Raw genomic sequence first — 14,446 nt, 5'->3', positions numbered from 1 at the left:
TTGTGCTCTTTCATTATTCATTTGCTTCTAGTAACTTGTTTCTGCTTGATCTTTTTTTTTCATATTAGTAGTACTATTGCTGAATCCTACAGATTTTAATATGTGTGCTTTTTAATTTGTTTCAAGATATTTTTTCCTTTTTCTTTTAATTTCCCTTTGGTCATTTAGAAGTATGTTATTTGATTCCAACATATTTCTGTATTTTCCATTATTCCTGTTATTAATTTGTTTTAGTCCATTTTATTCAAAGATTCATGATCTGCTTTCAATTGTTTAAAATGTTCTGAGACTTGTTTTGTGGCCTAATATATGGAATATCCTGGCAAGTGTTCCTTGTGTGCTCTGTTGGTGTCAGGTGGCAAGTTCTGCAAATGTCTCTTAGGTTTGTTTCCTCTACATTATCGTTAAACTCAGATGTGTTTTTGTTGATTTTTCTAGCTGAATGATCTGACCACTGAGGAAAATGGGGTGCTGAAATACCCACTTGTTATATTGGAATCAGTTCCTCTCTTACAATCTAATATTTGCTTTATATTTTTGGTGGTTCCATGTTGAGTGCATATGTATTTACAAATGTTATAACTTTTTGCTGAATTGATCTTTTTAACAATATATAATGACCTTCTTTGTCTTTTTAATTTTTAAAGTCTGTTTTATCTGACATAAGTATAATTACTCCTGCTTGTTTTTTATTTCTATTGGCATGGTATAACTCTTTCCAAGCTTTCACCATCAGCCTATGTGTAACTTTACAATGAAGTGAGTGTCTTATAGGCAACATTTATATGGGTCTTTTAAAATCCATTTTATCAGTCTTTTGATTGATTAGTTTAATCCATTTTCTTCCTTATTCTGGAAAATTTATATTTTATCGGTTGTTTTTTGTTTTGGTATATGAAATTAACTTTCCTGATACATGTATTTTCTTTTTAAAATTTTTTTATCATTGTTTATTGGTACAATTTAGATATACATAATGATCACACTCATATGGAATTTGTACCTGTATATATCTTGATTCAAAAACTATGAATCCCTTTAACCCCTGCACCCCTCCCTATTTACAAAGACTGTTTCCATTTTTTCCTTTTCTCATATTTTTTTCCTTTCCCCTACCCCTCCCACTTCTCCTACCCATTTAGACCTTTTCTTCCTATTTCACATTATCAATTATACATTTGGATCCTTATTTATAATTCTCACACCAGTTGAAGGGAGGTTAGGGGAAGGGAAAAACCTAAGATACATCACATAAAGGTACAAGTTCCCAATGATGAATGTAACTGCAATGTATACCTAAAATGTACCAATAAACTTAATGAAAAAATATGAAACCATTTGCTTTCAAGATTATTGATCAGCATGAACTTCCTGCTATCATTTTGTTCTTTCCACTTCTTTCATACATTCTTTGTAAAGTTGCACTTCTTATTATGTTTGTGCCTTGGTGGTTTCCTGTCATAAAAAAGGTTTGATACTCTATTATGCTCTTCTTCTAGAGAGTTTTCTGTATTCATGTGCTTTCCAAATGGTAGCTATCATCATATCATTTCTAGTGAAGATTCCCTTAGTATTTCTTGTAGAACTATCTCAGGTGCTGATAAATTCCTTCAGTTTCCGCTTATTAAAAAAAGACTTCATTTCTCCTAAATTTTTTTCAATTTTTATTTTTTATTACTACGTTTGTAGTACATAATTATTACATTGCTCACGGGGTTTGGCACACGTACATGACACATCTTAATTCTTTTTCCATCCCCTTCCTCACCTCTCCCTCACACCTCCATCCCTTGATTCACTTCCCATTTGAGGAAAATCTCCCTACTTTTGTATCTTTTATTTTGTACTTTACTATATATTGGGCTTCTTATATACGACAAACCATGTCATACTGTAACTTTGTGCCTCATTTACTTCATTTAATATTATTCTCTCAGGTGTATACATTTTCCTACAAAACTCATGGTTATCCTTCTTTATGGCAAAGTGGTGCTACATTGTCTATTTTCTTTATCCATTCATGTTTATAGACATGTAGGCTGCTTCCAAGATTTAACTATTACAAATTGTGCTGCTATAAACGTAAGTATGCATGTATCCCTATTATTATATTATTATACTATTATACTATTATTATATTAACTAGAAAGGGGCTAGATGGGTCAAATGAAATTTCTAATTTTATTTTTTGACAAATCTCAATGCTAATTTCTATAGTGGCTATACCAGCTGACACTCACACCAACCATAAAGAAATGCCATTTTTTTCTTTGAAGCCTCTTCAGAATCTGTTCTCTGATATCTTGAAAAAAGCCATTATTTCTGGAGATGGACTCTGTGTTGTTTTAATTTGCATTTCTCTAGTGACAAGCAATATTAAGCCTTTATTTAATTGGCCATTAATTATTTATTGGCCATTTGCAATAGGTCTTCTAAGAAGTATCCATTTTAGTTGCCCCCCTTTTTTTAATTAGGACTTTTATTTTGGCAGTTCTAATTTATTTTACTCCTTTGTATTCTAGATATTAGCCCCATGTCTGAGTAGCTGGCAAAAAATATTTTTCCTATTCTGTAGGCTGTCTCTTCACCTGCCTGTCTCTTGACCTTCAACCACTTCTGTTGGTGGTTTCCTTGGCTGTGCAGATGCTTTTTAATGTGATGTAATCTCATCTTTGTGGCTTTTTCCCCCCAGTACCAGGGATCAAACTCAGGACCTTGCACTTGCAAGTCAGGCATGGCACCACTGAGCTGACTCCCTGGCCAGCTCATCTTTAATTCTTGGTATTATTTCTAGTTCAGAAAGTCTTTGTTTATACCTATGCTTTCAAGAGTTTTACCTATTTTGTCTTCCAGCAGATTCTTTCTGTTTTAGTGTTATTTGATCCATTTTTTAGTTTAATGCATGATGAGAGATACAGAGTTTAATTTAATCTTTAGCATGTGGATAGTCAGTTCTCTCAGAACCATTTCTCAAGGCTATCTTGCCTCCAGCAAAAATATCTAGCTCCTTTATCAATGATAAAAGTCACTGAGTGTGCCTGGAGTTGTTTCTGCATCCTTTATTCTGTTCCATTAATCCATACATGTCAAGGCGGAGGGGGGTTGGGGGATTTTGTTTTGTTATTGTTATTTTTGTTTATTGCTCATATCATGTTTTTATCACTGTAGCTTTATAGAATAATTTGAAGTCTGGCATTGAGATGCTTCCTGCCTTGTCCATCATGCTTTGAATTGCTTAGGTCTCTTCTGGGTTCTATATGAATGTTCTGATTTTTTTTTCTGTAGTTCTGTGAAAAAAAGCTATTGATATTTTGATTGGGACTGCATTAAATCTGTATAATAGTTTTGGAACTATAGCCATTATTACTAATTAGTCCCGCCTATTCAGTACCAAGAAATACCTTTCCATTTTCTGATATTCTCTTCTATTTCATTTTTCAGAATATTTATAGTTTTCATTGTAGAAGTCTTTTAATTCCCTGGTTAGGTTAATTCCTAAGTATTTTCGTGTCTACTTGATCTATTTGTGACAATGGGTATTGAAGTCCCCTATTGTATTAGTGTTTATATGATTTTTCATGTCCAATATGTTTTATGAAGTTGAGTACACCAGTGTTTGGTGTGCCTATTTATAATTATCTCATCCTATTGAATTGTTCCATTAACCAGTATGTAGTGACCTTGTCTCTTATCAGTTTAGCTTGAAATCCACTTTGTCTTAAATTAGGATAGCTGTTCCTGCTTTTTTCCAGATTCCCATTTCATGGACTGTATTTATCCATTGTTTGATTTCTACTCTGTGAATTGGTATTTGAACTAAATGAGTTTCTTATAAACTGCATATCATTGGGTTTTATTTCTTAGTTCCTTCTGCCAATCTGCCTTTTAATTGGGGAACTGACACCATTCATATTGAGAGGTATTACTGACAGGCATTAACTTATTCCTGTCATTGCATAATTTTCTTGTTTCTGATTTCCTTATTTTCCCCTTTGTGTGTAGCTGCTTTTCATGCCAGGTATTGTCATTCTCTGTTATCTGCTATAATTGTTGGCTTCATTGTCTCTAAGATATCCTTTTAAAAATTTTTTTTCTTTTTTTTTGGTACTGGAGATCAAACTTGGGACCTTGCTCTTGCAAGGCAGGTGACAGAACCACTGAGCTAAATCACCAGCTCTCCTTAAAAAATTTTTTAATGTTGTTTTGAGCTGCTGCTTGTCATGAAAATACTTTATTTCTCTATCACTTTTGAAAAAAAGTTGCACACAGGACATATAAGTTGGGTTCAGAACTTATTTTCTAGGGCATACCTCCAAGAACTTCTGGCCTTTAATATTTGTGTTGATAAGTCTGCTTTAATTCTAATTCAATTCTAATTTTTACCTGTGACTCATTGCTATTCTCTAATAACTTTTACATTTTTGTCGTTGTGGTGGACTTGTGATATTTTGAGTATTATGTGACATTAGAGAGGTTCTCTGTGTGCTTATCTGTATGTTTATTTCTTTTGCTATATTGTGGTACCTATGGTTTTTTGCAGGGAAAGGCTAAATTTGTGTTAGTATGGGGAAGTTGGCCATGGTCACCTGAAACAGTTTGTGAATGGAAATCTCTAGTTCCCCATGGCTGAATACAGGAGTTTCTGGGGATTTCTGTAGCTATGAGATGCAAATGGTAACCCAAGGGATAGCAACTGGTGATATTGTGGCTTTGGGCAGGAGAATCTAGTCTCAAAACTATAGGTTGACTCCTGTACAGTAGGAAATGTAGGTCAGGCTTGTGGATATGGTAACCACTGGTCCTAAAGCTGCAGGGTATTGAGGGACCTAACCTCTTCTCTGTGAAGCAGTCACAAGCCCAAAGCTTCTGGAAGCACCACAGGGCCCAGCCACTAGACCCAAAATTAGGATGGCATCTGGCAGTGACTATTAAAAGTAATATGGGTTCTCAGAACAGTTTAAATTTTTGTCTTCTTCTAGGTATGGTGGCACATGCCTGTAATTCCAGCACTTGGAGGGTGAGGCAAGAGCATCACTATGAGTTCAAGGCTGGTGAACTTATTGGGTTTCACAGTAAGTTCAAGGCTGGCCTGAACTACATAGCAAGACACTGTCTCAAAAAATGTTTTCTAAACCAATGGCTCTCAACACTTGTGCTAGGTCTTGATCTAAAAGCCAAATCTAAACCCTCGACCTTTTCTTGAGAAGCCAGCAAACTAAGTGGTTTTATAATTTTATTAAATTATATTTTTAAAATACATTATAAAATTTTAAATATGTATTTTAAAATTATATATACACAATACACGTTAAATTTTTAAATATATGTCTATAATTTATATACATTGATGTGTAATCCATACATTATAGATTAATATATAATACATTAAATATATATTGAAATATATATGCAAATGCTACAGAAAACATATGTGGCCAGAACCCAAAATATTTGCTATCTGACCAATTACAGAAAATGTTTGCCAACTTCTGATTTAACTCTTGTTTAATGACAAAGATATTAAGATGCAAAAAACTAACCTCATTTCAAATGATGCTAGTGATGAGTTTATTCTGTTTTCTGGTTTAGTTTTACGTGTTTTTTTCATACTACCTTCAAAAACATCCTTTAGCCCTTGCTCCCAACATCATATATTCATTTAACACATGGTTCTTTGTTAGCTACGAGCTTAAGTTATATAACCAACTTCATAAAAGATGGGTTCCAGGACAGCTCTTATATTAAATTTAGAAATTTAGTACATCAACATTTTATCAGCTATCGCATTTTTAAAGCAGTTAACCCTAGTAATTAGGCAACTTCAGCTATTATTGTACATATATAATATAAATCTGTTATCTTCAGAATACCATTTTCTGTAACTATAAGCTTTTGAGGTTTCTCAACTTCAGAATTTCTCAGTAGAACTGGATTATCGTGTAATCAAATTATCATGTACTCTGACATAAAAAATGTTAAAATTTTGTGGTGGTATTTAAATCTATTTTCCCCCAATTAAAGAAATTAGTCTTTTCAGGTTGCTTTAAAATACACACACAAAGTTGTATACGAACTTAGACATTGTTCTATCATTACTGGTTGAAAGAGCTACACACAGGTAACACACTTGGAAAGTTAAAGGATTATATAGGATTTTACTAACTGATGATAAAGTGAAAAAACAATTTAAGGGAACTGAAAAGCCTTTCAGGTGGAAACTTATGATATGGCTATCCAGTGCTCCAAATTTCTTCTGCTATCCATCTGAATTATCTTCCATGTGTAGTTTGGGTGGGGCTGATCCTATATGAATAAAAGGTAAAATCACACAGGCCTTGAGGATATTAGAAAAGTGTTCTTTCAAGGTAGATCCATGGCTAGTATCTCAAACTTTTTTCAGGAAGGTTCCGACCACTCCCTTACTGAGAGGCTCTCTGTATCCAACTGTTTGTATATATAATATGGTTTATCCTAAACACCTACTTTTCTTCTAGGAATTTAAAATTTTGCTATGTGTTCAGGGAAATGATGCCTATGTGAACAGGCTCCCAGTAAAAGCCTAGGGTATTGAATCTGTAATGAACTTTGTTGGGGGCAAAGGAAGTCATAAAGAAGACAGTGAATAGGTTCATTAAGAAGTTAATATACTTCTTACTAGAAGATAAAAGAAAAGTAACAAATTGAGGGTAATTCATTCGACATTATCAAATTACAGAAGGGTTAAGGAACATTAATAATCTGCCAGGGCTGGGGATTTAGCTCAGTAGTTTGGGCGCCTGCCTGGTAAGCACAAGGACCTGAGTTTGATCCCTGGTACCAAAAAAATCTGCCAAATGTGGTTACAAGTAGATTTCTGATCTTTAAGATTTATAGAGGTGGGTAAAATTATTAAAACATCTTAACATAAGTTTTGAATAACTATGGTGTATAATCAACACTTTGTCATTAATGTATGGTGTCATTTGATTTATTTTGATAAGCTATTTGTATTGAGACACAAAGCTTTTCCAAGCTCAACAGTTTTTTAGTACAATAAAAGATCAGTACTTAAAATTGTCGTTGCTTTTTAAAAATTCCATTGGTAGAATGGTGGGTCACTCTGAATTATGATCTATTTTACATTTTAGAGAGCTCATGAAACCAAGGCAAATTTGGCAAATATGTAACTTTCCTTCTGTGCCTCTGTTGTTCATTAAATCAGTAATACAGTAATAATATCTACTATGTTCCATCACTGTTCTACATATTACAATTCTAAATTTCTGAGAACTTGCCTGATCCCTAAATTCAGTTCCCTCAATCTACCTATTCTTGTCACCCTTTCACACCTGGTTCCTTTGTTTCTCCTGATAGGTATGGGTCCTAAAAACATTCCCAAATCAACTTTCTGCCCATGAATCTTCATCTCAAAATCTGCTTCCCAGAAAACCCAGCCTGTAACAGCAGCCCACATATACTTTTCCCAGAGCTAAAAATCTGAAACATACCCCATGCCTGAACCTAGCCTCCCATTGATTGCTGCTCATTTCTCCATGCTACTCACTTCTCCAGACAACCTATCACAATAAAATCTGGGCACATTCATCTGAGGTAAATCTGAGGAAAAATTATTCCATGACAGTATTTGCTAATGGTTATCCTTATGGTTACTGATTAAGATAGTAATATCTCTTCTACTAAGATATTACTATCTCTTGTACATTTACAAACACTATGTGAAAATACAGAATTTCCAACAAAACAGAAGGGGAAAGAGAGAAAAGCATATGGGAATTCTCTATTACTTAAAGCAGAACCCTATTATACCAAAGAGTGAAAAAAGAGTACACGTAGGGAAATTCATCTTAAAACAGACATATCAATAAATTAGATAACAAAAAAGTGTAAAATGTACCAAGGTGGCTTTTATTCATTTAATTTTCCTGTTAACTTATCAGTGTTATCAATAATTCTATAGAAATTGGATTTGGATGAAAATGTTTTATTATGAAGCTACAGATCTAAGAACAGGAGGATAATTAGGAGCTAGCTCATAGTTCCTTGCAAAAATAATTATGAAAAACAGTAGAAAATGAAAATCTAAAATTATCTGAAATCTGAAAATGTAGGCAATTTCTCCTATATCTTAGTCTTGATCACTTTTGCAGAATCATCAAGCATATTTGGGTACAGTATTCTATTTTCACTTAGCAGTGTAGTGTGTCCTTCAGAGCTTGGAATAGTCTTTAAGAATCATCTGAAGTTTCTGACTCAGCATTATGTTCCCTCTGGCCTTCAGTCTGCCACTGAAGAATGCCTGGAAAAGAAAGAGGGAAAGAGAGTACCAAGTGTTATCACGTCACTTTTTACTTCTTTTTTTAAAAGACAACTGTTCAGACTAAACACAATTGAGGCATTTTTTTTATTTAGTAATAACAACAATTATACACAGCACTTAAATTTTTTAATGAGGAAAAAAAGACTCTTGTGCAGTCCAGAAAAACCACAGAATCTATCTGAACTGAAAGGCCTGGGATCCCTATTCCAACGTACCTTCCTATATTTACTCTCTTCTTACATGTGAATTTCAAGCCATATGAATAAAAGCTTATACTGTATTCCTAATAAATTTATAGAATTTCAAAATCAGATTTAAAATGTTTATCAAATTTTCACAAAATAAAAAAGCATATAATAAGATAATTTGGTATAATGCTGACTAGTATTTCTGAGAAAATGGTGGAGTGGTGAGCAGCAGAGAAACTGCCTCTTTGAGATCTGGAGTCTAATATAGTAATATGAGGAAGAGAGGAAGGAGGGAACTGGGTCCCCGGGACCCAGCAAGGACCCGAAATGAGAACTGGAGCCCATGGGGAGAACATAGAGAAACCTCAATGCAGAAGAAGAAGGTGGGAAGCTGCGGGTTCTTTCTGAGCAACAGATCATGGCATGGGAGGGGCAGCTCAAATCTGTAGACACACAGTAACTACTGGTGATCCCCAAATCCTTCGTGGAGAAATGCACCAGGGAAATGGAGCAGTGGACACTGCAGAATGCAGGGGCTGGTGAGTTATTCCAGCTCAGACATCCCCCAGGAGAAAGTGACTGACCAGTTGCCATTTTGGAAAGGAGCCAAGTGAAGTTACAATTCAGAGTGACTGAACATTGGCTCCATCTAGTAGCTCCCAGTGTCAGGGTGAGAGGCAGCCGTGGGGGAAACCCAAGATCAGGGAACCAAGTACAAGCTAGCAGGAGGCACCCGGAGCATCATGTACTGAACAACTCGGGTCCCAGCCTCACAACCAGAAGCCACAAGCCACAAGCCAAAAGCATACTGGACTTCAGTAAAACTGAAGGCCACTGTAATTCTACTGTTGCCTTGCTGGGATCAATCAACACAGATCCTGGGTCTGTCTGCCCCCTCTGTCAACCAGTGATAGCAGAGACATGTCTTGGAGTAGATGTTTGTTTTTTCTTTTCTTCCTGTCTTTCCCTTTTCCTCTTCTTTCTCTTTTCTTATTTTTATATGAATATGAACACCATTTCTAGTTTTTTTGTTTTGTTCTTGTTGTTTCTTTCTTCTTTCCCTGTCTTCCTTACCAGTTCCCAACCTTGAGTAATCTTGTCTTCCAGCCTTGCTTTTACTCCATTCCTCTTCTTCTATTTCTTTATTTTTTTCTCCTAAGTGAGTGCAATGACTGGCTTTTTCTGTCTGGGTGGATCTTCTCTACAAATGTTTGTAGCTCTGTCCATTTTTTTAGGATTTCGTTTATTTCAATTTGCTGCTGACACTCCCTATCCTCTTCAGAAAGCTCTTCAGCTTCCATTCTCTGTTGCTCAGCCAGAAGTTGCTAAAGTTCCTCTGTAGAAAATCCCTCTGAGTGTTCCTCCACCAGTTCCTCAACATCACCACCATCTACCTACAAGCCATGGACAATGTCGTCAACCACAAGGTGAAATGAAGGCTCAGGCTCATCTACACAGCCTCCAAAGTCTCTCTCCTGTAGAACTGTAGGCCATGATTTCTTCCAGGTAGATGTCAGTGTCCTTAAAGAGCCCAGGATTTCACAATTAACCCCACACAGGAAAGTATATTGTAACGATCCTTCCAGAACTCTTTTACAGGTTAAATCTGTATCTGAGACCACCTGGAAGCAAAAGCAGCAGGCATTCGGGTCATAACTCAAGACTTTAGGTGTAAGTTAACTAAAATTCTGGTTGTAACCCAAGTTTTCTATCAGGCCAGTCAAATGTTTCTTAATACTATCTTAAGAATCCTAGCCATCAACATGGAGAGGATATACATCAGCAGGTCTCAACCCTTCTGACAGAAGAGAAAACTGAAGTTTAGAGAGCTTTGATAACCTGGTTAAAACCACAGAGACAACAAGTAATAGGGCCAGGACTTGAATGCACATGTTCTTTGCTCAACAATACCTTCTGCCTGTCAACTAGCAGCAACTTAATCTCAAAAGCAATTTCTCCATCAACTGGAGAAAAAAAAATACTTTTTTAAAATCCCAGATATAATTCAATCAAGATCAAATACTAGGCATTCAAACATGAGACAAGGATTTCAAAGTTAAGGCGGCTTTTACTATGCAGTTATAGAAACCAGAGTCTGAAATTCTTGCAGGGCAAGAGTCACTACTTAGACCAGAAATGTCAGGTAGTAAGTTTGAAAGGAACATGCCACTTAAATTATGAATACTTATTGACTTGAAGGAAATAAATCAACATTTGGAGGTTATCTCCCAGTTCTATCGATTTTGGTGCAAAGGACATGATTTAATTCTCCTTTATGGCTGAATAATACAACACTGGGCATATATACCACATTTTCTTTATCAATTAATCTGCAACAAGAACCTAGGCTAGTTCTTTATCTTAGCTATTGTGAATAAAGCTGTAATAAACATGGTCATGCAGATATTTTTCTTCTAATTTCATATATACGTTGGAGTGGGATAGCTGGATCATATGGTAGTTTAGATTTTGAGGAATCTTCATACCATTTTTCATAGTGGCTCTACTAATTTACATTCTTGCCAACAGTGTATAAGGGTCCCTTTTTCTCCACAACTTCACCAACATTTTTTATACTAACCATTCTAATTAGGTGAGATTATTATAGTTTTCATTTCTTTTCCTTAATGGCTAATCATATGAATATGTTTTCACATATTTGTTGGCCATCTGTATTCCTTCTTATGAGAAGAATCTATTTAGATTATTTCCCTCTTTTTTAAATTGGGTTCTTTGTTAAGCATTATGAGTTCTTTATATATTCTGGATTCCAGTTGTCAGATGAATAGCTGGAAAATATATTCCTCGATTCTATAGGTTGTACTTTCATTCTGTTGATTGTTTCTTTTTAAGTGAAGAAGCTTTTTGGGATGATGTAATCCAATTTGTCAATTTTTACTTTGGTTTTCTAGATTTTTGAGGTTCTACCCAGAAAATCTTTGCTTATGTCTTAAAGTGTTTTTCTGTATTTTCTTCTAGTAGTTTCAGGTCTTATACTCTTTATATAAGTTGATTTTTGTGAAGGGTAGAGATTGGGATTAAGTTTCAATCTTACAAATGGAGCTATTCAGTTTTACCAGCACTGTTTGCAAAGAAGCTATACTTCCTCCTGCCTCTCCTGACTCTTAACCGTTCCCTCCATTATTCATTTTACTAGCCTTACTGGCCTCCTCACAGAAGTATCAAATAAGCCAACTTATTCCTGACTCAGGCCCTTTTACTAGTATGGTAGTTTCTTTAGTCTCATAACACATTTCTTTATTTGATTCCAATATTAATGAGCACTTTTTGAATAACCATATCTAAAATAGTTCCCCTATCTTGTCACACTCTAGTTCCGGCATTGGGAAAGCAAAGCCTGAGGGACAGATCAAGTCTGTTACTTGTTTTTGCAAATAAAATTTTATTGGAACATAGCCATACTCAATTGTTTACATTATCAATGATACAATGGCAGAGATGAACACCTACAATAAAGCCATGTGACCCTTTACAGAAAAAACTGCCAATCACTGCTCTCACCCATTAGTCTACCTTATGTTTTCTTTATACCTGATTATTGTCTCATTTTGTTTTGGTTTTGTTTGAGACAGGGTCTCACTATGTAGTTGAGACTGACCTGGAACTCACTATGTAGTCCACGCTGGTCTTGAACTCACAGCGCTCCTCCTGCTTCAGCCTTCCAAGTGCTAGGATTGCAGGTGCGCGCCACCACACCCAGTTTATTGTCTTTTCTATTAGTGTTCTAGAGCTAAGTTCTACACAGGTATCACTTTGTTCAATGAGAACTATAATCTAAATCAGAGTAGGTATTAAATTCTTGGGAAGGTACCAAGGTATTATACTATTCATTTATATTATAGGCTTTATTTAGATCTCATAACAATCCTTTGGGATCATTACAATTATATAATAAATGAGAAAACTGAAGTGTCTAGATTAAGTGACAGAGGGCCAGGGATTTAGCTCAATGATTCCGCTTCCTACCTCACAAGCACAAGGAGCCAAATTCAATCCCCAGTACCAAAAATAATAATAATAATAATAATAATAATAATTAAGTGACAGAGCCAGGATGCAAATTTAGATTTGCTGGATGCTAAAGACCATATATTTAACCTCTATTCTATTCATAGTCCTTTCTAAATTACTTTTTACATACAAGAAAACAGTATATTTTCTCATTTATTCACATTACTTGTAAATGTGCATAGTTTCTTCAAATAAGCACTGTGCTTTGCTTATGAAGGTAGTCACTGCTATTTTGTACTATGTATTGTAATTATGAACAAATTTTCAATTACATTTTCTAGTTGATGTTGCTATGTGAAAATTAGTAATAACTGTCCATTCAACTATTTTTTGCACACCTTAATTCTAAGAATCAGTTGATGCTCTTGGAAATTCTAACTGCACAATTATGCATTAAAAATAACAAATTTTGCCTACCAAACTGTTAAAAGCAGCTACTTTAATTTTGTGTTTGTTTTTTTTTCTTATGGAATGGCCAAAAATTTCATAATAACATTAATTAATAATGATCAGAGAAGGTACTCTTTTCTTAACCATGATTTTCCATTGAAATGTTTCTAAATGTTATGGTTTAGATTTAAAATATCCCCCAAAGTCTCATGTATTCAGACATAGGGCTGCTGGAAGGTAACTCTCTCATGGGGTGTTATACTCCTCAGTGGACTATTCATTGAGTTCTTAGGTAAAGGTGCTGTCAGGACAAGGGGTTAAAGAAGGTCACTGGGGCCATGATCTAGAAGAGTGCATTCTTTGTCTGTCTGTCTCACTCCTTTCCTCTTTCTGGCTTCTTCACTTCTTGGCTGCCCTGGATTGAGCAGGGTTCCCCCACTGTGCCTTTCCACCATACTGTGCTATTTCTGCCTGGCGCCAACTGATCATGAACAATCTTCTGAAACCATGAGTCAAAGTAAACCCCTTCTCTCTGAACTTGCAGTGTCATGAATTTTGTCCCAGAAACAAGAAAGTGGCTAATATACACGAAATAAGACATTGCCTATTATGTTACAACATCCTATTTCTAGTTTTCAGTGAGTTCTTAATCTTACATAGGTTGAGCATATTTAATTCAAAAATCTGAAATCTGAAACATTTGAGTTCTGACAGCAACAAAAATTTTTCAGATTTTGGAGTGTTGTGGGTTTCAGATTTTTGAATTGTGGATGCTCCTCCACCAGTAAAGCCTATGCAAACACTCCAAAATCCAAAAAATTCTGAAATCTGAAACACTTTGGTCTCAAGTATATGAGATAAGGGATCCTCAACTTATGTATCAAGAAGGACTGTCTAATTTTATAGAGTATCCTCTAATTTCATATGGATGAAATGATGTAACATAATAGAAAATCTAAGCCTGGATTTTTAATGTTGCTTTCATGTTGTATGGTAAAGGAGGAATTTCATCACCAAATTCAGTTTTATAAAATGTCAACTGAAACTCCATTAAAAAAATAATTTGTCAGCCATAACACTGGTACCAGTCTTCTTCAGAGTTGTAAGGAATTTTATAAATCAGAATTTGGAAGTCAGCTCAAAAACTGCAACTATCAAACAAGAAAAATGAATCAATGAAGATTTTTTTTTTGTACCAGGGACTGAACTCGGGTCCTTGTGCTTGCAAGGCAGGCCACCGAATCTCTGAGCTAAATCCCCAGCCCTATCCATGAAGATTTTGAGACCATTACCTTCTGAGGATCAAGCTTGCCCAGGACTACCTCCATGAAATCTTCATCTGAAATTATGATGGTTGTATCAGTAGAGCCTTCTGCAGGACCTTGGTACACTTTTCCAGAACCATTTTTCAGATCAATAGCTGGGAAAAATAGGAAAATAACAATGTGTATCACTCCCCCTCCCACAATATGACAAAGTTTTTAATTTTTAAACAAAAAGATTAACTATCCCAGAAACA

The 14,446-nt window shown here is 35.2% G+C and overlaps 1 protein-coding gene across 2 annotated transcripts in view; it reads right to left on the bottom strand.

Annotated features, from left to right (window-relative positions):
- Positions 1-7,390: 7,390 nt before the first annotated feature.
- Positions 7,391-14,446, bottom strand: part of Hsd17b4 (hydroxysteroid 17-beta dehydrogenase 4) — an 87,427-nt gene continuing 80,371 nt past the window's right edge. The window contains exons 23-24 of one of the 2 annotated variants that reach the window (XM_010633889.3): positions 14,220-14,347; positions 7,391-8,296 (exon numbers count right to left, since the gene is read on the bottom strand). In XM_010633889.3, the coding sequence (XP_010632191.1) occupies positions 8,207-8,296; positions 14,220-14,347 (218 nt within the window). In that variant the 3' untranslated portion in view covers positions 7,391-8,206. The remainder of the gene's footprint in view (positions 8,297-14,219; positions 14,348-14,446) is intronic. The other variant, XM_010633888.3, reaches the window with a different exon arrangement.

Source organism: Fukomys damarensis, unplaced genomic scaffold (genome assembly GCF_012274545.1).
Source record: "Fukomys damarensis isolate Sample0158 unplaced genomic scaffold, DMR_v1.0_HiC HiC_scaffold_9, whole genome shotgun sequence".
Lineage (NCBI taxonomy): Eukaryota > Metazoa > Chordata > Mammalia > Rodentia > Bathyergidae > Fukomys > Fukomys damarensis.
This window is presented reverse-complemented; position numbering and strand designations above follow the sequence as displayed.